General features: G+C 44.5%; 1 protein-coding gene across 1 annotated transcript in view; it reads left to right on the forward strand.

Moving 5' to 3' along the window:
- The first annotated feature begins 13,146 nt into the window (after nt 1–13,146).
- The window catches only part of KSR2 (kinase suppressor of ras 2), a 333,794-nt gene continuing 319,763 nt past the window's right edge, over nt 13,147–27,177 (forward strand). Inside the window, exon 1 of the mRNA XM_045535030.1 lies at nt 13,147–13,456. Coding sequence (XP_045390986.1) covers nt 13,277–13,456 — 180 coding nt within the window. The 5' untranslated portion in view covers nt 13,147–13,276. The remainder of the gene's footprint in view (nt 13,457–27,177) is intronic.

Below are 27,177 nucleotides of genomic sequence, written 5' to 3' on the forward strand. Positions count from 1 at the left end.
TTTATTTAGAAGTATGACAATAAGTACCAGGGGGAAAGGTATAAGGTTTGAGGGTGGCAGCCACTGGGGAATAGGACATGAAGGATAGGCTGGGAAAAGGTAAGATTGAGGGGTCTTTTAAATAGTGTGCTTTTCAACCATGTTATTTGGATTAAATCATTTACTACTCTGAACATAGTAATATATACTATAATATTTGACTACAGGAACGAGTAAATGATATTTTAAAGTTTAAAAACTTAAAACTTGCTTTATTTAGTATGTGTTTACAAACAGAATCTTCTCATGGAAATCAAAGACTTGACAAAGTGTTCTCAGCACAGCAGTCAAACACATGGACTTTAGAGTCTGACAGTTTGCTTTGTAGCCTCAGCTCTGCTATGTGCTGTGTGACCATGGACAAATCACTTACCCTCTCTGAGCCCTGTTTTTTTTTTTTGCCCGTAGAATGGGGATAACAATAGTCATGTTATAACAGCGTCATAGGAATGTTTGGGGAATTAAATGAGATAAAAATAACAACTCCTAGTAAAGAACTGTGCCAAGCACTTTATACATGTTACCTCATTGAATCCTCATAACGTATCAATTTTGTAAAGAGCATACTTATCACAGTATCTAATTGTTTAATTATTTGATAAAAATTAGCAGTTTTTTGTTATTTATTATTTGTATGGGAATGAAGCTGAATAGAAGAAACAACAAAAAAAAAAAGACAAACTCTGTAACATTCTGCTTATTTTGAGAGCAGATTTCCCATATCATCTGTCCTCCTATTACACACAGTGTTGAGTCTGAAATAAGAAAAATGTCCCTAGGGCATCAAAGTTCTGTTCAAAAGTGACACTCTTTGGCTTAGCATCAAATTATTTTTTTTTTCCAGTTGTGGTAAAATACACTTGATATAAAATTTACCATTTTAACCATTTTTAAATGTGCAGTTCAGTGGCATTAAGTGCTTTCATAATGTCATGCAACATTTACCACCATCTATCCAGAACTTTCTCATCTTCCCAAGTTGAACTCTGTTAAACACTAATTTCCCTTTCCTCTCCAGTCAGTCCCTGGGAACCACCATTCTACTTTCTGTCTCTATGACTTTGACTCCTCTAGGTACCTCATGTAAGCGGAATCAGTATTTGTGTGTGTGTGTGTGTGTATGTGGCTTACTTCTCTTACCATAATGCCCTCAAGGTTCATCCATGTTGTAGCATATTGTAAAATTTCCTACCTTTTTAAGGCTGAATAATATTTCATTGTATGTGTAAACCACATTTTATCTACTTATCCATCAATGAACATTTGAGTTGCTTCCAACTTTTGGCTATCGTGAATAATGCTGCTATAGACATCGGTGATGGGTGTACCAATGTCTGTCGGAGTCCTTGTTTTCAATTCTTTTGGGTACGCAGAAGTGAAATGGCTGGATCACATGGTAATTCCATGATTAATTTTGCATGGAACCACCATACTGTTTCCCACAGTGGCTGTACCATTTTACATTCCCACCAGCAACACACAAGGGTTCTAATTTCTCTACATCTTTGTCAACACTTGTAATTTTGTACATACACTCTTATGTCCATGTGGAAGAGATTCTGTTGCATAGATTTTTAGAAGTGGAACTGATGGGTCAAATGGTATATGTATCTTAAAATTTGATACATCTAACCAATTGCCCTCCAAAACCGTTGTACCAATTCACACTCTCACCACTGGTATATGAGAGTGCTATTTGCCATAGTCTCACCAACCTTAAATAATATTGTACTTTTTAGTATTTGTTATGCTGATGGGCAAAAGACATCTCCTTACTTTAATTCTTATTTTCCTGATTACTACTGGAGTATCTCTTTGCATTTTTCTTGGCCACCCAAAAAAAGCACAAATCAGGGGGGAGACCTATGATCTATGCAGCTCAGCATTTTTTATCTTTTTTTTTTTTTTCAAAGAAAAGGAAAGTTCAAAACTTGCAGAAGAAACTTGTAAAGGACCTTCACATCAGTTTGTCAGACAGGGGTATCAAAAGAGTCTTAGGATGCTTAGTTTCTGTATGTACCTTTCAGAAGGCAATCAAATTTAGGGTGATTGGAGGGGCATGCAGGACGCTGTGGGCTTTTCTTGTTCCCTCACCACACGCATTTTGTTTTTCTTTTTCTTTTTGCCAAGTCACAGATGGATGCTGGAAGCCGAGTCAACACTATGCCACAAGGTGAGATGCAGACAGCTGTGACGGGGTGCGAAGAGGGGGTACAGTCTGCTTTTACTGACCAGACAGCCCACGTGGGTGCTGGAAGGCAGATGCCGGCTTCCTCTCGGACCCGGACACAGCCGACTGCAGGAAAGGTCTGTATCAGGGTAGGAAGAATGACTTGAATGTGTCCAGAGTGTGGTTTGCTTTTCCCTCCAGCGGATGCTTTTGTGTTTCTGGTCTCGTGGGTGACAGCACTCAAGCAGGAGCGCGTGGAAAACACAGGTCCAGGGTGTCAACCGTGGTGTCACAGTGGCACTTGGAGAAGGGGTGACCACTTTGAACAGTGCACATGTGTTTACATGACAAACCATTAAACCTCCAGCAGGTGCTCTTAATCAGATCGCTTCCTTAGACTCTAGCACATGATGAGCTGGAGTCGTTCACACCAATTATACAAACGTGGGGTGACTTTCAGATTTCTACAAAGTGCTTTAGATGCTGTTTTTGATAGCGAAGCAACAGACTTCCCTCCAAAATAAAATCTGAAAATAGATTATTTATTCATCTGTTTCCTTAATCTGTCAGGATGCCTGGTGGGCACCCGAAGACGGAGTGCATCTATAAGGGTCTGTCTCAAGAACAACAGAAGATACTTCAGTGGAAACTAAAAAGATTCCTAACTTGTGTGTGGTTTGTTCTGTGACATCCGAGACAATGGTTTAAAGGGAAGCTGTAAAGTGATAGTTTGCAACTTTGGCTGCATATTAGCATCAGCTGGGAAGCTTTGAAAACTGCTGCCTGGGTCGCACCCAGACCAAATAAATCAGCGTCTCTACGGGGTAGGTCCCAGGCATGGATATTTTAAAAAGTTTCCCAGGTAATTCCCAAGGTGTACAGCCAAGATGATAGACCACTAGTTTAAGAGGAAATCTCCTTGCCCTTTGAAGGGTAAGGACTTCAAAAGTCATTTAACATTTTGTGGGGAATGGTAACCCACTGACATTTACAAAGGAATGAAAGTGGAAGTCACCCTGTATTTTGTCTCCTTTCCATATCTGATTATCTACCTCTCTTTTCATTGTTTTGTGCAATAATTATTGGAAATCCTACACTTTAGTGCCCATGGGGAACCAGGCAGCTGCAGCTGATGAGGGAGGGAGCCCAGCTGAGGGTGGGAAGTGGGCACTAGAGAGAACTGGAAAGCTCCTGTCCCCAAGGGGAGGAGCCCCTCCACCCCCACCCCAGCCCCCGTCCTGATGCTGGTGAGGGGGGATGCAGCCCAAGTGGGGCCAGGTTTTTGGATTTTTCAAAATAAATTGGTGATAGGAATTTTTATGTGAAACATTTTACAAATGTTAGCACCAAATTCAAATTCTTTTAAAACTCCATCCAGCCAACTGAAACTCATCTCCGGGCTAAATCTGGCCCTGTGGGCTGCCTGTTAGTGCCTCAAGTTTATAAACCCTTGGGGAGGCAGGGATCATTCTTTTTTAATTATTTTTAATTTTTTTATTGGAGTAAGATACACTTAACATGCAATTTACCATTGTAGCCATTTTGAAGTGTTCAAATTCACTGGCATTAAGTACATTCACAGCATTGTGCCACCATCACCGCTACATAGTTCCAGAACTTTTTCATTACCCCATACCCATTGGTGGTCACTCCCCACTCCTCCCTGCCCCAGCCCCTGGCAACCACTAATCTGCCTTCTGTCTCTAAGGGTTTGCCTGTTCTGAATATTTCATATGGAGAATCATGCAATATGTGGTCTGCCGTGATGGGCTTCTTTCACTTAGCACAATGTTTTCAAGGTTCATCTATACTGTAGCATGTGTCAGAACTTCCTTTTTCTGGCTGAATAAGATTCCGTTGTATGGATAGACCACTTTTTGTTATCTATCCATTGATGGATTATCATTTCTGCCTTTGGAAATTGGCTTGTTTACATCTTTTGGCTATTGTGAAGCATGCTGCTATGAAAATTCATGTACAAGTTGAGTTTGAAAGCAGAGATCATTCATCTATAAAAATGTATGTTCCTGTAGCTCGTATTCCAACTCCAAGCACGTTGCACGTGCTAATGAGTTGGGGACTTAACCTATGAGGTAATGAAGTTGTCCCAGTTTGCCTTGGTTTTCTGTCCCAGTTTTAGCATTGAAGGTCCCATATCTTAGAAACCCCCTCAGTTCCAAATAAATCAGGATGATCGGTCACCCTTCAGTGGCTTGCTTAAGCTAAACAGTAGCAGATCCAAGTTCAGGTTTAAGGTCTGAGATTGCCACGTATTCACCAGCATAATCCTTCTCGAGGTAAAGCCTGATAGTTTTAGTATTTCAATTGTGACTTTAAAAATAACTGTGACAAGTGTACATTTCTTGTGGTTGTCTGTGATCACCGATGATGTCAGGACTATTTGCTTTAGCACAAAGCAGTTCCTCTGTGAGAGCCTGGAGGGTCCCCGTTCCTTTTCAAATCTTAGCTTCAGGATCCTCTCTTCCGAGCCTCCCCAAACTCTCTCCCGCTCTCTTTCTTCCCCAGAGTGTGTTGTAATTACAGGTCTCTTCATTTGACCATGACTTCCTTAAGGATGGTGGAATATGGCTGCTGTTTTTGTCGGCCCAACATCTATCTGCTCTTCTTTTGATGATAACATCGTCCACCAGCCCTTCTCTGATCTCACACCACGTGATGTGGATAGAGTTGATGCCACTTCCTAGGTTCTGGGGTGGCCCCACAAGCCAGGTGTGGCCCATCCACACATTCTATCCCCTTGGCCAATGCGACTGGCTCATGAGTGTGTAGGTAGCCTGACCCAGGTCGGCTCACAATTGATCCTGCAACTTACGCTGCAACAAATGGCAAAGAGGCTCTATTTCTTCTAGAGTTGCTGAGCTCTCTGTGGCCATCTTTGCCACATCCTGGGGAAAATCTACCTAAAAACGAAGCCAACACAGAAGAAAGCAGGGCCGAGAGATCAGAGAAAAGATGTACCAGGCCAGAGTAAGATTCATACCTTTAACTTTTTGATCATATGAGTCACTTTTTTTTTTTTTTTTTGCCTAAACTGCTTTGTGGTGGGGTTTTGTCTCTTGCAACTAAAAGAACACGGATGAATGCACTGAAATTTATTAACTTTTTAAGTGCCACACATACAGCATTGTATCTGGTACATCATAGGCACTCAAGAAATGGATGAGTCAATGCATGCTTTCAGAAGTATGTCATTACCATGTCTTCTTTAGTAATGCAATAATATCCATGCAAGAGGAGTCAGGAAGTGGGGATGTGGAGAAGTTAGAACCCTCATGCATTGCTCTTGGGGATGTAAAGTGGCGCAGGTCCTGTGGAAAACAGTTCAGCAGTTTCTCAAAAACTTAAACATAAAATTACCAGATGATCCCAAAATTCTACTCTTGGGTATATACCCAAAATAATTGAAAACAGGTGTTTCAACAAAACCTTGTACACAAATGTTCATAGCAGCATGATTCACAGTAGCCAAAATGTGGCAACCATCCAAGTGCTCATGACCGGATGAATGGATAAACAAAATGTGGTCTATCCACACAATAGAATATTATACTGCCACGAAAAGGGATGAAATACTGATGTATATGGTACAACATGCATAAGCCTTGGAAACATTATGCTGAGTGAAACTAGGCAGTCACAAGAGGACAAATACTGCATGATCCCACTTATATGAAATGCCCAGAACAGGCAAATGCATAGAGACAGAAAGCAGATTAGTGGTTGCCACAGGCTAGAAGAAGGGAATAAGGGGGATGACTGCTTAATGGGCATGGGATTTTCTTTTGGGGTAATGAACTTGTTCTGAAACTAGATAGTGGTGATAGTTGCACAACATTGTGAATATAAGAGTCACCAGTGGTACATTTTATGTTTATTTTACCATAATAAAAACAAAAGAATTAGGAATTTCATCAGGGCTACTGCAGATAGATGCTGTACACATTGCTTCCTGCACGAGGTGCTCAGACAGGGGGCAAGTCTGAAATGCAGACTGTGCTCTGCCCCCCAAGTTGAGACCTCTGTACCTTTGTGGAGTAGATGCCTTTTTCTGATTTATACGAAGACACCACTTAGGCTAATGCTGATCTTGAACTTCATACACAAGTTGGTGTAAGAAGTAAGTGGGTTCTGTTGATGGCATTACTTTACCGCAACTTTCAACAATATTCCTTTGCTGTGCATCTTTAAGTACTTGGAGACTGCCATCATACACACCCTCTCCCATCCTGAGTGCTGTATCTGAAAAGTCTGAGTGCATGATTGAGTGCTCAGTTTGTACAGCAAGCATAAATCATGGGACTAAATTGTCCATTACCATAGGCTCAAATTATCTTGCCATCAAGAGAGTGAGCTGTTTGCTTTGCTCGCCTTGGAAATTAAGAGACAAAGAGGCAAAAGGCCAAAAGGAGAAGAACTCTAGAAAAATGAGTTTTTTGATGTTGGAATAACTAAGGTTATTTAATCTTGTAAACAGGATTAAAGACAGAGACATTCTACCCGTCCTCATTGAAGGTATTTTATATATACATATTTGTTTTAGAGAAAGGGTCTTGCTATGTTGTCCAGGTTAGAGTGCAGTGGCTATTCACAGGTATGGTCACAGTGCACAACAGCCTTGAACCCCTGGGCTCAAGTGATCCTCCCACCTTAGCCTCCCGAATAGAAGGTACTTTTAAAAAATCTTTTATGTTTTGGGGATCAGTGAGTGAGAACAAAACAATAATAATCCCCTCATAGCTATGGAAGATTTGGTTGTATCTCGGGGGCTGATGCTACTAAGATCTTTTCTTCCTGAAAAATCAGTTGAACAAAAGGGAAAAAGAAAAAAGAAATGCCCTGGGAAAGCAATATGGTGAGGCTTTCAAGAACAAGTCAATGTTAGTTTTGTTTAGTTCTGGGGGCATTAACAGCCCCTCCTCCTCCTAATCTGCCATTTTCCAATTTGTATCCTTTAAGACACAACTTGCAAAGTATTGGGGCCAGCTCATTGCTGATAGGACATGGAATGAGACTTTTCTTGTTGACCCAGAACTTCAGCTAAAGCCTCAAAGGTGAGGGCAGTGGGTGACAGTACTTCGTCCTTCTATTAAGAAGTGGCCAGACTGGTCCTTTGACCATCAATAAATATCCACCTTCAGCCTCTTTAAGATAAGATCAAGATGTTATTTAGAGGTTTCTTTGACGGGCCTTTGTAGGGGGTTTTCGTCTTCTCTCCCTATCTTTAAACCAAGAGAGGGAGGTTCAAAGAACAGTCACTGCTGAGACCGGAAGCACCAAGGGGGTGGCTGGAACCTCCCTGCTGGTTCAAGGTGCCTGGGGCCACCAGAGATGGCAGGGTGAGGAGAAGGGGTGGCAGGAGGAGTAGCCTGTGCTCACCATTCTGCAGGGCAAAGAGTGTCCTGTTTCCCGTGGGCCAGGTGACTACCTCGAAGTGTGTTTGGGCTTGAGCCATCTTTAAAAGACTTACCCAAGAGGGCAGCCTTCCAGCGAGGGGACCTCTGAAAGAGGAATGGGGGTACTTCCTGCGGTACAACTGGAAAAGGGGTATACAAGAGGTCATCCGGTGTATGCATTGAGTCTGTCCAAGGGCCCCAAGGGGTCTCCAGAGGTCCCCCAGTGAGTCCCCTGTAAAGAAGCCCGCATGTGAGTGCTTGGCAGGACACAGCGGGGCATCTCCCACCTTGTACTCACCTGTTCTCAGCAGAGGGTCCCTTTTCCACTTAGCCCCCGGCACTGACGCTCCAGCAAGGTGAGCTGGAGAGCAGGGAAAGGACACACTCACCCCAGTCTCCTCTGCAGATGCCTGAGCCCTCCTGGGTTGGAACAGAAGGGGCGGGGAATGAGGTATTCACTTGCACGTGGGAAGGAAGTTTTGATTGGACTGGACTGGACTTCCAATATCTGATGAGACTGTTCTGATAGGTGAAACTGACCAAAAAGCCACGAGATCTCCCAAGATACTGCCTGGGGCAGAGGAAGAAACTCTGACGGTGGATCTGAGTGTTGACAAACAGTGTTTAAGAAGGAAGAGAAAGCCAGTTCTCGATTCCCAACTCTCCTTCCCCCAGCCAAGTTCAGCTCATTTGATAGCCCAGTAACAATAATTTATTCCGTCTATCGATAAAGCCACTCTGAGACATATGTCCTTCAGAGGTAGTATGCAGTTTCTGGAATGAAATACAACAATAACAACAACAATAACAACAGCAGCAGTAACAAAATTCTCATCAGTTAGCTCCAGGTCTTTGAAATCGGTGAGGTTCTTACCAGTTTGAGGTGCAAAACATTATACTAGAGGCAGCAAATTCGAATGTCTACAGGGGCCAGGCAGGAAATATAAATAATGACTGAAGAGGACCGAGTGGAACTGTAGTGAACTGAACTGCCCCATTTGAAGGGACAGCTGCCTCTCCAACCAATCGTAGCCAGATCTTCCCATTTTTCCAGAAAGGCCAAAGATCTGCATTTTTAAAAAATAACTTCTCTTAATTTTGGAATTATTGAAAAGACGATTAGGGTTCTTTGTTGCAAATGACACAATCTAATAGGTAGTTTAAGCAGAAGGACTTTAATAGGGTGGTGATGCATGTCTTCCTCCCCAACCCCAGTTCCTATGTTGAAGCCCTAACCCCCAATGTGACTCTATGGAGACAGGGTCTTTAGGAGGTAATTAAGGTTAGATGAAGTCCTAAGGGCAGGACCCTCATTTAATAGGACTTTGGCCTTATAAGAAGAGAATGAGAGAGAAAAAGAAAGACAGACAGACAGACAGACAGCAAAAAGGTGGCTGTCTACAAACCAAGAAGAGAGCCCACCCAGAACCCAGCTGTGCTGGCACCCTGATCTCAGACTTCCAGCCTCCAGAATTGTGACAAAATACATTTCTGTTGTTTAAGCCACCCAATATTTTGTTATAGCAGCCTGAGCAGAGCAAGACAAGTGGTTAAAAGTCTATAGAAGCTCTAGGAGGACAAGAGAGGCAGGCTCGGGTTGTGCAGCCAGGAACGCTACCCAAACCGATGGTGACTTTATCCCTGTGAACACATGCCATGCCTCTGACAAGGACACCAAGCTTTCACGGGGCCGAGGCACCTGGAAGCAGGTGCACTGGCTGCCAGACTCACCATCAGGCTCCTCCCCTTTGTTGCTCATTTCCCAGTAGAAATCTCATGCGATGTTCCAGTGGCAGAGCCTACATCACATGAGACCTGGTTGCAAGGAAGGTTCTGGAACAGTGCTTTGTGTCTCTTATGGAGAGCTGGGACTCATAACGTGGGGCATTTTCCAAACCTAGGAAGGGTATGCACTTGTGTGCTGCTTATAGCCCTGCCACTTGATGACCTCTGACCTATGGGCTACTTTCATTGTTTCAACTTCCACTTCCTCTGAGAACATGAGAAATGCTGGATTAAATCATTGTCATCACCATGTGCTAAGAGACGTTCAGAGAGCTGCTGAAGTAACCAGGACTAATGGAGCCAAGATTCTGGAGAGAGGGAGAGTGTGGGAAGGTGAGCTGACATTCTGTACCCATTTTTTTCCCTGGGGGCATCTGCAAATTTGCACATAGGGAAAGAAGCCGAGGATCTAGTCTAGTCCCTAAGAGGGATGCTTTGTGGGGACAGACAAACCAGCAAAATTTCTGGCAAACTCACAGGGCTAGAAAGACAAAACTGGAGACTCGAGAGGCTAAGATCCCAGGGCAAAGGGAGAGGAAGAAAAATGAGCCTCGTAGATAGTGGTTTTCCCCTCAAGAGATTTGGCAAATTCTGAAACAGTGCAGGGTAAGAGGCTAAGAAGCCAAGCAGAAAGTTCCTGAAAAGCAGAGCAGTCTTGTCATGCCACAGAGATAAGGGTTAGAGCTCAGGACCAGTGAAAGGGGCCTTGGTGAACACCCAAAATTCTTAGTTGGAACTCTGGAAAGGAAAAACCTTAAATGTACGGGCTTGAGTTAGACGGTGTCTTATCAAAACCCCATCCCAGCCTACACCCAGCTCAGCCCCCACGCCATCTGTCTTGAAGAGAAAAGGCGAGCCCTCTCCAGAGTTAGATGACATCACCTGGAGACTCTACATTTTTTTCATACACAATATTTGGCAGTTGATAAAAATTACAAGGCCTGCCAACAGACAGAACCAAACCCCTGAAAACAAAAGGAAACATAGTCAAGAGACCAACAGGTGAACAAGGTTTTGAAGTTAGACAAAAGCTTTAAAATAACCATAATTAATACGTTTAAGAAAAAGATGGAGAAAATAGATGAAAAGAGATAATTTTACTGGAGAATTAGAATCTATAAACTTTGTAGTCCAAAAGATTGAGAGCATAGAGAACTCAGTTGAACAGGAGATTTTTGATTCAGCCAACTTAGCCCTGTATGAGTTATAAAATCTCATGGCCTACAGTCTTAAAAAAAAAAAAAAGTTTGCCATCCAATTTGGCCATTGCTGGCTGCCATTCTCTCTCTCAAGTGGCTTCCTTTAGGGGTGACATATTATACCATGTGTTCTGAGTCTCACTCTGCTGCTCCTCAAGCCCAGTTCCTTAGCATGGGGCTCTGTTCATCTGGAGAAAGAGGTGCCTTTTACTAATTATAATAAATACATCGTTGGGCAATGTGTGTTGGGAATACTATTATTAATAGATAAGGCCAGGCGCGGTGGCTCATGCCTGTAATTCTAGCACTCTGGGAGGCCGAGGTGGGTGGATTGTTTGAGCTCAGGAGTTCGAGACCAGCCTGAGCAAGAGCGAGACCCTGTCTCTACTAAAAATAGAAAGAAATTATATGGACAGCTAAAAATATATATAGAAAAAATTAGTCGGGCATGGTGGCACATGCCTGTAGTCCCAGCTACTCGGGAGGCTGAGGCAGGAAGTTCGCTTGAGCCCAGGAGTTTGAGGTTGCTGTGAGCTAGGCTGACGCCATGGCACTCTAGTCTGGGCAATGGAGCGAGACTCTGTCTCAAAAAAAAAAGAAAAAAAATAGATAAGGTGGCCAAGGAGACGAGGCTTCTCTGAGATGATATTTGAATTGACACTGAGTGACAAGAAGGAGCCAAGCAGGAGAGGAATAGGGTGAAGTGTGGTCTGGGCAGAGTGGACATAGAGTACAAGGGTTTAATCAGGCGTTGGTCAACTTTTCGGTAAAGAGCCAAATAATAAATATTTTCAGTGTTTTAAGCCGTCCAATCTCAGTTGCAACTACTCAACTCTGCTGTTATAAGGCAAAAGTAACCCTAGACAATAAAATAAATGTGTGGTGGAGTTCCAATAAAACTTTATTTATGGACACTGAGATGTGAATTTCATATAATTTTCACATGTCACAAAAGATTCTTGCGATTTTTGCCAACCATTTAAAAATGTAAAAAAAAAAAAACATTCTTAAGCGTGAGGCCAGTTCGCTGGTCGGTTAGGTAGGCGGGGATCAGACCAAGCACGCCCTTGTAGGACAAGGTAAGAATCAGAATAAAGCAAAGTCCCTTCCCCGGCTCCCAATGCAACGCCACCATGGCAGACCAGAGCACCAAGCATGGGAGGCAGCTTCTGACAGCACACGGGAGATCATCAGGTTTGTTTTATTTTCCCCCAGGGACAAGAAAGGGCAAACGAACAAAAAGGCGCGCACACACACACACACACACACAGACACACACACGCACACGCACACAGACACACACACGCACGCACACGCATGCACACACAGACACACGCATGCACGCACACACACACGCACACGCACACACGCACGGCCAGAGGCAGAGAGGACGTGCCCGGGTTCACGCCGCCGTGTCTCCCGCGCGCATTAAGGGTTGCAAAGTTGTGCGCACACCTGCTCCCAGCCAGGGCGCACCTGCTGAGCAGTGCGCGGGCCTCGTCTCGCGAGAGCGGCGCTGTAGTAGTGGCCCCCGCCCCCACCCCGCCCCCGAGTCCCTCTCCCCGCCCCCTCGCCCGGGCCCCGCGCTCGGGCACACCCCCGCCCCCCTCCACCGCCCCCCGGAGCCGCCTGCGCCCGCCGCGCGCGCTGCCCCGCGCCCCCGCCCGCCGTCCGCTCGCTCGCCCCGTCGCACGCACGCCGGGCGGTAATGTCACTTTGCCACGCGAGCTCCGCGGCCCCTGGAAATCCCGCCCCCCCGGGCCCCGGCCCCGGCCAGGTGCGCGAGCCCGCGCGCTCCTCCCGCGCCTCCGCCGGCGGGTCCCCCGGCTGGGGCGGCTGCGCGCACGGCGCCGCTCCGCCAACCCGCTCCCCGGCGGGTCCCTCGCTCGCTCGCCATCCCTCGCCCCCCCCCCGCCCCGTGATTGACAGGCAAGATGTCGGTGTGGAGCGAGGCAGGAGCGACTGCGGCAGCCGTCACCCCCGGAGCCCGGCGGCGGCAGCAGCAGCCGCAGCAGCGCGGGGAGGAGACAGCAGCCAGCCGCAGTGGCCGCCGCAGCCGCGGGAGCAATGCGGACAGCAGCGTGAGAACGCGCTAAAGCACCCCAAACCCTGGACCATGCCGTGCCACTGCAGCGGGGCGGGGGGCAAACCAGATTGTTTTTGACATAAAAGCCAGCCAGCCAAAAATAATACAATCCTGTCCTTCAAGGAGCCGGTGTGTAAAGAGTGAGCGCTATTTTCCTTCTCCTCCTCCTCTCCCTCCTCCTCCTCCTCTCCCTCCTCCTCTCTCTCCTCCTTCTCCTCCTCTTTTTCCTCCTCCTCCTCCTCCTCCTCCTCCCTAAGTGTACAGACAGCATCACATCACCTGGTTTGCTTCTGAGAAACAGCATCTCTCCTTTTCAGGGACCAGAGACTCAGAGACAGGAGACATTCGAATGGAGTCTGCTTGATACCCCAAAAATAAAATAATAAATTCTGGCTCTCGTCCCCTCCTCCCACCCCCACCCCCTCAGCCCTGTGTGAGATGTGGGATTTCTTCTTCATGAGACATTGTTGAGAAGTCGCAGTGGTTGGAGAGGCGTAGGGGGTAGACTACCTCTACCCCCCCACCCCCCTTTTTTCTCTCTGGGAGGAGGAGGAGGAGGGGAAGGGGGATTGCAGAGCAAGCGATGGATGAGGAAAACATGACGAAAAGCGAGGAGCAGCAGCCTCTGAGTTTGCAAAAAGCCTTACAGCAGTGCGAGCTGGTTCAAAACATGATAGACCTGAGCATCTCCAACCTGGAAGGGCTTAGGACCAAATGTGCTACCTCCAACGACCTCACACAAAAAGAAATCCGGACCCTGGAGGTAGGTGTTGCCTACGGGGTTGGGGGGTGGGGGGTTAAGCAATCCTTCTTTCCTTCCCCTTTCTTCTCTCCCTCCCCTGCCCCTCTGAATCTGTTTATTGGGAGTTGCGGGAAGGGGGGGTGGGTGAGCAAGGTGGGCACGATTCGGTTTTCTGCGATTTATCTCCTTGCAAAGCCTGCACTGGCTTGTCCCTTTCCTGGGCTGCTGTCGTCTACGCTTGGCTGGGTGGTGGTAGTAGTAGTAGTAATTGTTATTCTTTATTTATTATTATTGTTGCGGCGGTTACCCTTATCATTCGCTTCCTCTCCGAGGAGGGAGTTCTCTCTTTTTTCCGCTTGTGGATTTGTTTATATGCCACGGGGGCTTGTGTGCTGGCTAATACATTAAGGCGCTGCAGAGAACCCACGTGACCTTGCGCATTCTGCAGGTGGTCAAAAGGTGGTTTTTGCTGGCAGATTGGGGCTGTCTATAAATGTAGACCTCTTCTTCTCTCGGCCTCTTTCCCCATCCCCCTTTTGCTCCTTGAATATATATATATATATATTTTTTCCTTCAGTTGATATAGTTGTCAGGAGGCAAGATGCATGAAAAAAATAATCCCCATTGAATTACCCATTTCCAATCAGATCGTTTTGATGCAGTGAGCTGTTGCAGGCCTAAAACGTATAAAAAGAAAAAAAAATGCCTGGATCAGCACACACATAGGTAGTGTGGGAGAATACTCTGGAGTCTCGGTGGGACCAGAGAGAAAGGGGTCGGGAGGAGGAGTTATCTTTGGCAGCTGTAACATTCTCTCCGGCAGAACTTGAGGGGGAGTTTGAAGCAGTTTTTTGGGGGGTGGGGTGGGATGGGGGACGGATGCAAAGTTACTCAGAAAGAAAATGGCAGAAATGATTTCTTCCAAAGACCATTTGGCCAAAGCAGGAAGGTTTTACGGGCCTTAGGAAATGCCTGGGGTCCATGAAATCGTTGGACATCCGCATTGTTCCGAACGTCTGGAGGGTTCAACTCGCTTCCTTCTCTCAAACCAACCCGGCTGTACACATGGCTTGATTAAATTTGGGAACTCCCATTAGCTGGCATTTGCTGAGGGTGGTGGTGGTGGAGCGGCGAGCAAAGGGGTTCCCCCCCCCGTGGTGGAGTGGGCATGGGCGGTGCTGAGAGGTTCACCCTATTATTTCTGGCTCAGGAGTTTCCAAGGCCTGAACTTTTTGGTCCCTCCAATCCCTGTAGCCCTGGTGCCCCTGTTCTAGCCTGGACCAGCGTGTCTCTCTGATTCACTTTCAGGTCTTTCTTTTCCTTACGTGGTTTTAAATTTGGCCAGATGTCAGCCAACATGCAGGAGGTCATCCCTTGGAAAGAGGAGTGTGTGTGTGTGTGTGTGTGTGTGTGTGTTTGAAAATGCTGTTTGCTGTCCTAGGGTCCATGTTTACATGCACCTGTCATCTGGGATGAAATAAGAGCAATGTCAAGGGGTATTGGGGGAATTGTGTTGGGAGGCACAAGTATTGCTTTTCTTGGACCCTGGGAGACCAAGTGAGACTCAAACTCTGCTGCTGGAAGGAAAAATGTGGGATGCTCTGGCCCAGCCTTCTGTCTCAGTCTCAACAGTGCCCCAGAGCAGACTCACTTCAGAACTGCAGGCAGTAAATAAATAAATCACCCCCAAAGCCCACCTGAGGTCTTTTCTGTTCCTTTGAGTGAGGAGTCCCAAATGCCAGTTATTGTGTTCTGTGTGAGTCTCTCCAGAGTTCTCTTTTCCTCTTTTCAAACATGCTTCATCCTCTGATAACTCCCTGGGCAGGGTGATTGCCGCAGTGGGCACTATTTTTGTGCATAGTGGCTTTCTTTGTAAACTTAGGGGTTGGAGGCATCGGTACCGTGGTGGGACGGGGGGAGTTACGATTATGGGGAATGCATCTGTTTTCAGTTCTCTGGTCCCAGAATGCCACAGAGCATGCCAACCATTTTAATCCATATTGCCCAGGGAATGGTCTTGAGCAATTATTCCAATTTCAACTCCCCAGATGTCCAGGGGTAGGGAGGGCCACTGCACAGGGGCTGGTGACTCGGGGACCAGCCAAGTCCAGCCAAACCTAATGTTTGGATCCACAGGGTTTTCTATGCCAGCAGTTGTCAAATTTTGTGTATCAGAACCCCACGAGGGTGCTTGTTAAAAATGTCGATTCTCAGCCTCTAACCTCAGAGATTCTAATTCAATTGGGGTTGGAGAGAGAGCCCAGGAATCTGTGTGTAATAAACAGTCCAGGTGTTTCTGATGCATGTTTTCATTTTGACACTTTGAGAGACACTAATCCATTAGGAGAAAGATGTCATATTTCAGCTATTTAATGGTGAAAACTCCCTGCTCCCAAACGCTAAAGTAATAAATTGAATAGACTACCCCTGAATACCTTGATCATAAGCAACATTTAGTAACTTGCATATACTCCTGTAGAAACAAAAATATGCAAAGTGGACTTGGCCTTCAAGAAGCCTACTTCATGGTTTGAGAAACAAGGCTAATAATATCTATGTGAAATAATGATAAAGTCCAAACAGTGAGTAATATGGGGAACAGCATGTGGATTCATTAGGAATGTGTTGAGCTGCATGAAATGGAAAACCTAACCGTATGGTGAAGCAAGTAATGGTTTCTTTTCCTCATGTAATAAGAAGTCTGGAGGTATGTAGCTGCTTGGATTGGCCCAGTAGGTCAGTGATGTCAGGGTTGATGTCTTTGGGAATTCTCATGGTTTTCCCCTAATGGCTGCAAGATGGTTCCTGCAGCTTCTTCAGCTATTATGTCCAGGTTTATGGCAGGAAAGAGGACGACCAGATGAGTGTGAAGGAATAAAGGGTTCATAGCTTTGTCTCAGAAAGCAAAGGGTTCCCCAGGACATCTTCTCTTCCCCTTGCAAATGATGTTTAATTATGTCTTCTTGGCCAGAACTGGGTCAAATGTCTGGTCCTAGCTGCAAGGGAGCCTGGGAGGTGGGGATGTGAGGACACCATGATGATCATCTTAGATGGATCATAACCTATTGCTTGGACTGGCCTGTTGCCATGCCATACAAAAATCAGGTTTCTGCTAGCGTGGAAGAAGGCGTCAGTAGATACTGAGTGGAAAGCCAGCAATGTCAGCCACAGTATGTTATTAGGAGATGTTTTGGTGGAAAAGAAAGTTCATGAGCTTTGGAGTTAGACTGATGTCGTTTTGAATTCTAGCTTTTCTACTCACTTTATCTTGGGCTAGTGTGAGTTTTCTGACCCATAATTTATTTTTTTTCAGCAAAACAGCAATAATAAAATAATAGTAGCTATCTCAAAGGATAGCTGTAAGGATTAAAAGAGATGACACTTTCAAGGGTCTAGCACTATCTTGAACGCAATGCCTGCAGGTGCTAAATAATGACAGCTGTTATGATGGAGGTGATTAGCATTATAGGGTGTGGAATAGATGACATGGGAGGGAACAGCTCAGATCAGAGGGAGAGAAAAAAGAGCTTGGGCAGCATTTCCAAAGTATGTTCTGTAGAACTTTAATTCTGTGGGATGTTAGCAATTTTCATTCTTTCAACAAATGCTGAGATCCAGGCACTGTACTGGATGCTGGTAGTTATTTTATGGCTAATAAGTTTGGGAAGGATTGAATTACTAAAAGGAAAACAGGCAGCTTTACTGCAGGACTTCTCAGAGCCTTTAATATGCTATATAGGTACATTTTGCCTCCAAGAGAGGATAGAGTCTGCAGTGTTTCTTTTTCCAAGGATTTCTCTTGGGATTTTTGTTCCATAGAATACATGTGGGGAAACTTTTGGCAAAACAGTTAGGGAAGCTTTCTTGGTTGGGGAAATGGGATTTGGAGTGGGGTAAAGGATGGGGAAGGTTTAGATTGCAGCCTCTAAGAGGGGGGAGCTTGCTAGACAAGAACAACAAACAGTTGAAGATAATATCATGACTTCATGGGGCAGTTTAGAGACCAGTTTGCCCAGAATGGAGGGTCCCTGACAGTGTGTCATAGGAAACAAATTTCGCTCACTAACTCCTGGGCTCCTGGGGTCTTACTAAGGACAGGAGAGTCAGATCAACAAAGTTTTATCACTCTGAGGGAGGAGATGGAAGTCTTCAAGGATTTTGGAATGAATACAATACAAAAAGATATTTAAAATTAGTCTAATGGCAGTCTACAGCAGGGGCTGGCAAACTTTTTCTAGAAAGGGCTAGACTGTGAATAGTTTAGGCTTTGTGGCCCTACAGGTTCCAGCACAATTACTGCACTCTGCTGTTGGAGCATATGGCAGCCATGGACAATACATACGTGAATGGGTGTGGCAGTTTTCCAATAACATTTTATTAATGAATGCAGAAGTTTGAATTTGATATAATTTTCATGTCATGAAATATTATTTGTCTTTTGATTTTTTTTAACATTTAAAAATGTAAAAACTATTCTTAGTTTCTGGGCCTTACAAAAACGGGTGGTGGGTCAGATTTGGCCCATGGGGTATAGCTTGCTGATCCCTGGTCAATGGGGTGGATGGGACGGGAAAGACCCTGCAGGGTGGAGACCATCTGAGAGGTGAGCAAGTGACATTAGAATGGGAGAGCACTGGCCAAGTGAAGGGAATTCTGAGCTGGACTCTATTTTGGTTAATTTGCAAGGAGAGAGAAATATTAGTAGTTGGAGTTGGGGGTAGATGCGTATGGAATAGCCTTATACAGCAAGGGCATTATAGCCATTCTTTGTTCTTCATATGTTTCACCTCAATTTTCTATTTCTGTATAATGAACTATCCCTAAACTTAATTATGTTTGGGAAACTTTGGGCTTAAGACAACAATTTGTTATTTTCCATGATTCTGTGGGTTGGGCTTGGCTGGGTGGTTCTTCAGCCAGTCTTGCCTGTGCTCACTTGTGGCCACATTCAGCTGGCAGAAGGGGTAGGGGTTGGGACAGGTGAGCTTCTCTTTACGTGGCCTCTCTAGTACGATAACCTGGGTTTCTTATGTGGCTCCAGTATTCCAGGACAGCAAGAGTGAAAGTTGCAAGGAGTCTTGAGATTTGGAAGTCACATCATGTCATTTCCATTGCATTTGTGAAATCATGTAAGTCACATGGCCAGCCTGGATGCAGGGGATGGGGAAATAGACTCCCCCTCTTGGTGGGAGAAGCTGCAAAGTTAGTGTATTAATTAGAATAGGCTGCAGCAAGTAGACCCCTAAATGTGTAATGGCTTTGATATAGTAGAAGTCTTTTTCTTGTTCACAAAACAGTTCAAGGTGCATGGTCTTGGTTGGTGGGCCATTCTCTGATGCTCCAGGCTTCTTCCATCCTGCATCTTCGTCATTGTTTGCATTCAGAAGGGCAGGAAAGTATGAAGAAGACAAAGCCTCTTAAAAGCCCCCGTTTCCTGAAGTTACCCTCATCAGTTCTGCTTGCATTGCCTTAGCTAGAATTTATTCACAACACTGCAAGGAAGATGAGGAAGAAAGCTTAGCTGTGGGCCCAGGAGGAAGAGGAAACAGTTTTGTGATAGTCAGTAGTTTCTATTGTAACTAATCATAAGCTATTATATCAGTTATCTATTGCTACAGAAAAAGCCACCCTAGAACTTAGGAGTTTAAAACAACAATCATTTATTTGCTCATGTGCCTGCAGTTTTGGGTGGACTCAGCTGGCCAGTTCTGCTGATCTTGCCTGGGTCACTCATGTTGTCGTGTTCGCTTGGTGACTCGACTGGGGCTGGAGGGTCCAAGATGGCCTTACTCACATGGCTGGTGGTTTGCTGGTGTGCCTCCATTCTTTCTGGCTTCTCCAGCAGGATAGCCTGGGTTTCTCACATGCAACAGTGTTCCCCAGTGCACAAGTCCTCCCTAAACCTGTGCTTCTGCCACCTTTGCTAATGTCCCATTGACCAGAGCATGTAACACTGATAAGCCCAGAATCAATGTAGCTGTGGATTCTAAGAGATGTGGTTTATTGGTGGTGGGGAGGGAGGGTAGGACCAATCTAATGTAACAATGTATTTCAGCTGTAAAAACCAAACCAAACAAAAGGAGCATGGGAGAGAGGGGGAGCTGTATGGGATGGTTAACAAAGAAAGGCTCCCTTAAGGAGATTTTATTGGCTGGAGGAAGCAAGTCATGAAACATCCGGGGAAGAGTGTTCCAGGCAGAGGGAACAGCAGATGCAAACTTCTTGTGGGGGAATGTGCTTGGCATGTTATTGGAACTCCAAGGAGACCACTGTGATTGAGGTAGAGTGGGTGGGAGGGGAAGGGATGAGGGACGTGGTGGGAGACAGAAGCTGGTCATAGAGTATCTTTGCTTAGATACTTGGATTTTGTTCTGTGATAGAAGCCCTTGGAATGGGGGTGTGTGTGACTGATTTATGTTTTTAAATGACTTTCTGATTGCTGCAGGGAAAAATGCAGACTGTAGGGGATAAGAATGGGAGCAGAGAGACAAATTAGAAGTTATTGTGGAAGTCCAAGCCAGCAATGACTGTGCTTTTGACAAATATGATGGTTGCAGGTTGGGACGGGGCAGGTGGCTGGATTCAGAAGGTCAGGAGCACGTGCTCATGAATCAGGTATGGAGGATGAAGGAAAATAAAGAATTGGAGATTATTCTTAGGCATTTGGCCTAAGCACTGAGTGAATGGGAGTGCCCTTATTTGAAATGTGAAGGCTAGAGGTGGAATAGGTTGAGTTTTACCTTCAAGTCCTGTTTGATATGTTACATTTGTCAAGTAGACAGTCAAAGATGTGAGCCTGGAGCTCTGAGAAAGGTTGGAGATATGAAATTCAGGTAATATACCAGGGACATCTTTTCATGTTCTTAAACTATGATTTTTAATGGCTACATATGGATGTCCTATAATTTCTATAGCCAAAATTCTACTGTCAGGTGGGAGCTTATGTTCATACTTTTCCATTATTATAAACAATGCCATAGTGGACATCCTTGTGGCTAATCCTTGTTTTCAGCTCTTAGAAGTGGAATTGATGGATCAAAGGATATGAAAAGTTTTAGGACTTTTAGGTTTTTGCCCAGTTGCCTTTCACCAGCAGTGTGGGCAAGGGCCCATTTTGCCATATCCTCAGCCCAGGTATTTTTGATTTGATTTGATTTGATTTGATTTGTGTGTGTGTCTACGTTTTGATGTCTGAGAGCTCAGGATTAAGGAGGCAGTTGTCCCAGGTCACACTGTGATCTTTCCTGTTTCTAGTTGGGAAGGGCCTGGGAACCTGGGGTGACAGGGGACGTTCTTGGTTTTCTGCCTGAAATGGGCAGCCTTGGAGGACTTAGCCTCTTCCTTCTGCCTTGTTCTCATGAAGGGGTGTGTGTGTGTGTGTGTGTGTGTGTGTGTAGCTCATAATTCTGAGTCAATGACAAACGTTAAGTCTGAAGGGTTCACTACCCGCTCTGGGTCTTTGGAGTGGATTCTACCAGTTTCTTATCTTTCTCCATCTAATGGGTAGAAAACCGAGGGATCTTCCTCTGCTCGGAGACTGGGTCATTTTCTGGGCTCCCGCCCACTCTGGTTCAACTGTTGGGAAGAGGGGACACAGGGCCTGGCCTTCCTGCCTGTCCCCAGTGTGCCGCTCTGACATGGGGACAGGGCGGTGTTGAGTGGCTGAGGAAGACGGGAAACATGGCGGCCAGGAAGGAGGACGGAGAAGCCGAGGGATGGGAAGAGAAGAGGGACAAAAGCAGGAGAAGAAAATCAAAGCATAGAATGATTTTCTTCAGTGGCATTTCTGTGATGCTCGGAATGTCTCTCCAGTGGGTCGTGACCGCAACTGTGGTTGTTCCTGTTTTACAAGCGAGTTTACTGAGGTTTAGAGTCACTGACGGGACCCCAACTGCCATAGGAAGGCAGTCACAGGCACAGCAACAGAGAGAGGTTTCCTGCTGTAGGGTGGGGCCCCCAAAGGTGGCATGGCCAGGAAGGGAAGAAAGAAAGATGAGAGCAAAGAGAGGGCAAAGGGGAGGTGTAGATGTTAATGCAGATGTGATGAAAGGTGGCAGCTATGGGATTAATGAGAATCATCATCATGGAATACTCTGTTGATAAAATGCTTTCTTTTGTGGCCTGTTATCGATGACAGTTATTCAAGAGAAATATAGGACTGTTGGAAACAAAGTAGGGCATTTGCAGAGATGAGGGAGGATGAGACCAAGAGAGGGAGATGTTTTAGACCTGAGCTGTCTAGTATGGTAGGCACTTGCTCAGTGTGGCTCTTGACCAACTGAACTGTGTCAAGTTCTAGTTGCAATGTACTCTTCATGCCAATCCCACCCCAGATTCCGAACTCTTAGTATGAAGGAAAGAATGTAAACTATCTCATTAATAATTTTTTATATTGACACGTTGAAATAATATTTTAGATATATTGGGTTAAATAAAATGTGTTAAAATGAATTTCACCTATATCTTGTTCCTTTTTACCCCCCCTGAGGCTACTAGAAAATTTAAAATTATTATACATAGGCGGCTCACTGCATGTTTCTATGGGACAGTGCTGTTTTTGAGCTTTGAGGCGATTTCTCTGTTTTGCCATGATAGAAATCTTGTGCTTGATGAAGACTGAAAGTCTGATCCCCCGAGTTCCCAGGCGGCCATTGATTAAGGCAGTGGATGGATTCCAAAGATGGATGTGTTCGATTTCCCTGAACCAGCAGAGAAGTGAGATGGAGACTCACAAATAACAACTTGAATGCCTGCAAATTCGGATGGGTGCTCGAAGCAGTAGAGACTCGTATTTAGGAGGGCTTGAGCGCTGACGTGAGACTGCTTGGGCGTCAGTCTGGCTTGGGACTTACTAGCTAAGTAACCTTCCAGCAAATGAGCTCCCTTTTCCGAGCCTCAGTTTCCTCGCTTATAAAATCAGGATCATTTTACATGGGATTGTTCTGTGATTCAATGGAATCATGCATTCAGTAGCTGCGCAGAGTGCCCGGCCCATGGCAAATGCTTAACAGTTGTTAACTTTGGCATTTTTGATTATCGTCCATGCTGCAGATTGTCACGAGTGAGGTTAGGACATTGCAGCCTTGTGTGGCACTGTGCCCTGCACTGCCACGTGGGGAGGTGCCATCTTTGAATGTATCTCGTTCATTTATTCAAGGATTTTTTTTTAAATTTCCTGATACTGATAAAAGCATCAGTGAATGTTGACTGAGCCCCCAGTGTGTGAGAGGCAGGGGGCCAATGCAGCAAAGTGTGAGAAGAAGAAATCCATAGAAATCTTGTATGGGATAGTAGCACACCCACTGGGCTGCAGGTGACAGAAGTGAACAAGATTCTTGACACTATGTCTGGATCTTTGGATTTGCCCACAGATGAGTCACCTCCCATCAGTGGCTGGCTGGAAGGAATTAGTCTTTTTTTTTTCTTTCTTTTTTTTAGAGACAAGGTCTCAGTCCATCACCTAGGCAGTGGTGCAGGCATAGCTCACTGTAACCCCAAACTCCTGGGCTCAGGCGATCCCAAGTAGCCAGGACTACAGGCACATAGCACCACACCTGGCTAATTAAAAAAAAAAAATTTTTTTTTTTTTTTAGAGATGGGGTCTTGCTATGTTGCCCAGGCTGGTCTTGAACTCCTGGGCTCAAGCCACCCAAAGCTATGGGACTAGAGGCATGAGCCACCACGCTTAGCCCAGGCCTTAGTCTTTAAACCATGTGCTCATCACAACTCTAAGTTGCATAACAAAGTGCTAGTTATGGGGTTGGACCTTACAACTCTGGACCTGTCTTAAGCTTGCGTGGTGACAAGTCAAAAGCTGTGCTATCCAAACACCTGAAAAGTATATCCTCTCAACGTAGGAGGACCCTTAAAAGGCTGTCCAGCCCCACCCTTTGCCCAGTGTCCAGCTTTGTCTTGGTGAATCAGAGTAAGTGCTACCTTTCAAAGCAGTCTTTTTTTAAATCCATTTTTTATTATGGTAAAATGTACGTAAAATTGACCATTTTAATTATTTTAAGCGTACAGTTCAGTAGTATTACGTACATTCACAGTGTTGGCTAACCATCACCACTATCATCTTCCAAAACTTTTCATTGTCCCAAACAGAAATTCTGTACCCATTAAATAATACCTTGCCCCGCCCCATCCCCTATCCCAGTGCATGGTAACCTCTATTTTACTTTCTATCTGTGTGAATTTGGCTACTCTAGATACCGCATATAAGTGGAATCGTACAGTAGGTGTCATTTTGTGTCTGGCTTATCTCACTTAGCATAATATTTCCAAGGTTCATCATGTATTGGTACTTCCTTCCTTTTTATGGCTGAGTAACGGTCCGTCTGTCCTATGGGCATACCACGTTTTGTTTATCCCTTCATTTATCTGTGAACATTGAGGCTGTTTTGCTCTTTGGGTTATTGTGCATGATGCTACTGTGAACGCTGGTGTACAAATATCTGTTTGAGTCCCTGCTTCCAATTTTTTTGGGTGTATGCCTGGGAGTGGAACTGCTGGGTCATATGGTAATTCTGTTTTTAATTTTTTTGAGAAGCCACCGTATCATTTTCCACAGTGGTTGCACCATTTTACATTTCCACCAGCAATCCATGCGGGTTCCAATGTCTCCACATCCTTGACAACATTTGTTATTTTTCCATTTTTTTTAAATTAGAGCCATCCTGGTGGGTATGAAGTAATATCTCATTGTGGTTTTGGTTTGCATTTCTCTAATGACTAATGATGTTGAGCATCTTTCATGTGCTTATTTGCATATCTTCTTTGGAGAAATGTCTATTCAAGTCCTTTCACAAGGCAGCCTTTTTTTTTTTTAAATAATCTAATTAGAAAATGGGCTACATGTATGAAGAGGCATTTCACCATAGAGGATATATGGAGGGCCGATAAGCACATAAAAAGATAGTCAGCATTACCAACCATCCAGAAAATACAAATTTGGACCACAAGCAGATAACACCATACACCTATCAAACCAATAAAATATACTGACAAAACCAAATACTGGCACGGGTGAGAAGAAACTGTAGCTCATACATTGCTGATGAGAATTTAAAATGTTATAGACAAGGCAGCCTTTTAAAATTTTTAAATTTAAATTAAAATTTCTCTCCAGCTTTACTGAGGCATAATTGACAAGTAACATTGTATATACTTTACTTTGATCCCCCTAGCTTTATTGAGCTGTAATTGACAAACAAAAGTTGTATGTATTTTTAAAAAATTATATATAGTTAAGGTGTACAATATGATGATTTGTTATACATAGATATTGTGGAGTGATCACATAATCAAGTTAGTTAACATGTCCCTAGCCTCACAGTTACCGTGTGTGTGTAAGTGATGAGAACATTTAAGATCTACTCTCTTAGCAAATTTCAAGTATACAATATAGTATTGTTAACTGTAGTCATCATATTGTACGTTAGATCCCCCAGAACTTATTCATTTTATAACCGAAAGTCTATATCTTTTAACCAACATCTCTCCATTTCCTCCAACTCTCACCCCTTGGGCAACCATTCTGCTCTCTGTTTCTATGAGTTTGATTTTTTTAGATTCCACGTATGATATCACACGGTATTTGTCTTTCTCTGTCTGACTTATTTCACTTAGCATAATGACAAGGCAGCCTTTTGATTCCGATGACCTATAATGGTTAGAATTGTCCTCCTTCTGTTGAGTTGGATTTGCTCCCTGGTGACTTCCCTCCTTTGATTCTACTCTCTGGAGGAGAGGGAATGAGGCCAGTCCCTCCTTTTTTCGAGGAAATAGTTTCAAGAAGAGTTTGCATCTAGATCTGGAACCTACGAGGTAGAGAGAAGAGCTGGCCATGCCCATAGACCCCTGACAAGTCTCTGATCCAAACTTTGCGGCCAACGCCCACCTCCTCCCTGCTCTGTGTGGGTTCCATTCGTAACTGTTTGGGGCGTCTGGGGTTGTTGGCAATGGTGAATTTCCTTTTGCTTGTCCACCTGCCCTACCCAAAATGTCACACCAATCAGAAACAGTCATGAATGTTTTTCTGTGTGCCATCCATGAAGGCATTGGGGTGACACTTGACCAGGATTGGTGGCCTGGACACCAAGAGGTATCAAGAAGAACCTGTTAATTGGGCATCCAGATACTTCATTTTTATCAGTTAGAAGGCAGAGCAAGCTTAGATGCCAATATTTGTATTTTTATCTTCATCTTACCTGGAGAAGCAGTGTTTTGTGATAAACCCCAAAAAACCAATATGCTTAAAATCTAAGCTGCAAGAATGGATTCCTTACAATCCACTCCAAAGAGAGCCCTCTTAGAAGAACCTCTGCTTGGTGGGACCCTCCTTAAATACTCTCACAGTAGCTTATACCAGGGGAACAGAAAAATGCTAAATAATTTTGTTGCCCTCCAAGATTTAATTATGAAAAATTCCAAACTCGTAGCAGAGTTGAAGGCACTTTACAGTTAGCATCTGCCTCCTGGTACCATTAACATTTTGTCGTACTTGCTTTACCACATATCTATGCATCTATCCATTCCCCTGTCCATCTTATTGTTTGGTGTATTTAGAGTAAATTGCAGATATCAGTATACTCCCCCCTAAATACTTCTGCGTACATGTCATTAATTAGGGTTCAATATTTATTTTTTCTTTTGATGTAAAACGGACATACAGTGAAAAGCACAGATCTTCAGTATACCCTCACTGAGTTTTGACAAATGAATACATCAGTGTAACTTAAACCTCTATCCAGATATAGAAAATGTGTACATTACTCAGTTAATTCTCACCCTCATCCTTAAATAAATCAATATTCTGATTCTTTTTCCACCATAGAATTAGTTTTACCTGTTCTAGAACTGCATATAAATGAAATCATACATCGTATATTTTTCGATTTTTGACATTTTTTGGGTGTATAGTCCTGTGAACCTTAACTATTGTATAGATTCATGTAGCCACTACCACAATTAAGATAAAGAGTTCTTTCACCCCAAAAAACCTCTATTGTGCTTCCCTATTGTAAAAGTTAATCCCTCCCCCTGCTGCTAGTTAGCGGTAGGCAACCACTGATCTAGTCTCCATCACCATAGTTCTCTCTTTTTGAGAATCTCATATAAAAGAAATCATTCCACATGGGACTCCTGAGATTGTCTTATTTCACTCAACAAAATGTCTTTGAGATTCATCCAAGTGGTTGCATGGATTAGGAGGACTTCATTCATTCCTTCTTCTTGCCGACAAGTATTCCATTATATGGAGGTACTGCAGTTTGCTTATCCATTTACGTGTTGAAGGATATTTGGTTGGTTTCCAGTTTTGGGCGATTATACACAGAGCTACTGTAACATTCATGTGCAGTTTTTATATGAACATAAGGTTTAATTTCTCTAGGGTAAATACCTAGAATGGAATGGTCAGATCATATGGTAGGTATAGGTTTAATTTTATAAAAAACTGCCAAGCTGTTTTCCAGAGTCAGTCTCACTCTATCACCCTGGCTAGAGTGCAGTGGTGTCATCGTAGCTCACGGCAACCTCAATTTCCTGGGCTCAGGCGATCCTCCTACCTCAGCCTCCTGAGTAGCTGGGACTACAGGTATGCGCCACCTTGCTCAGCTGATTTTTTTCTATTTTGGTAGAGACGGGGTCTCGCTCTTGCTCAGGCTGGCCTCAAACTCCTGATCTCAAGTGATCCTCCCTGCCTCAGCCTCCCAGAATGCTAGAATTACAGGCAGGAGCCA

Source organism: Lemur catta, chromosome 21 (assembly GCF_020740605.2).
Source record: "Lemur catta isolate mLemCat1 chromosome 21, mLemCat1.pri, whole genome shotgun sequence".
Lineage (NCBI taxonomy): Eukaryota > Metazoa > Chordata > Mammalia > Primates > Lemuridae > Lemur > Lemur catta.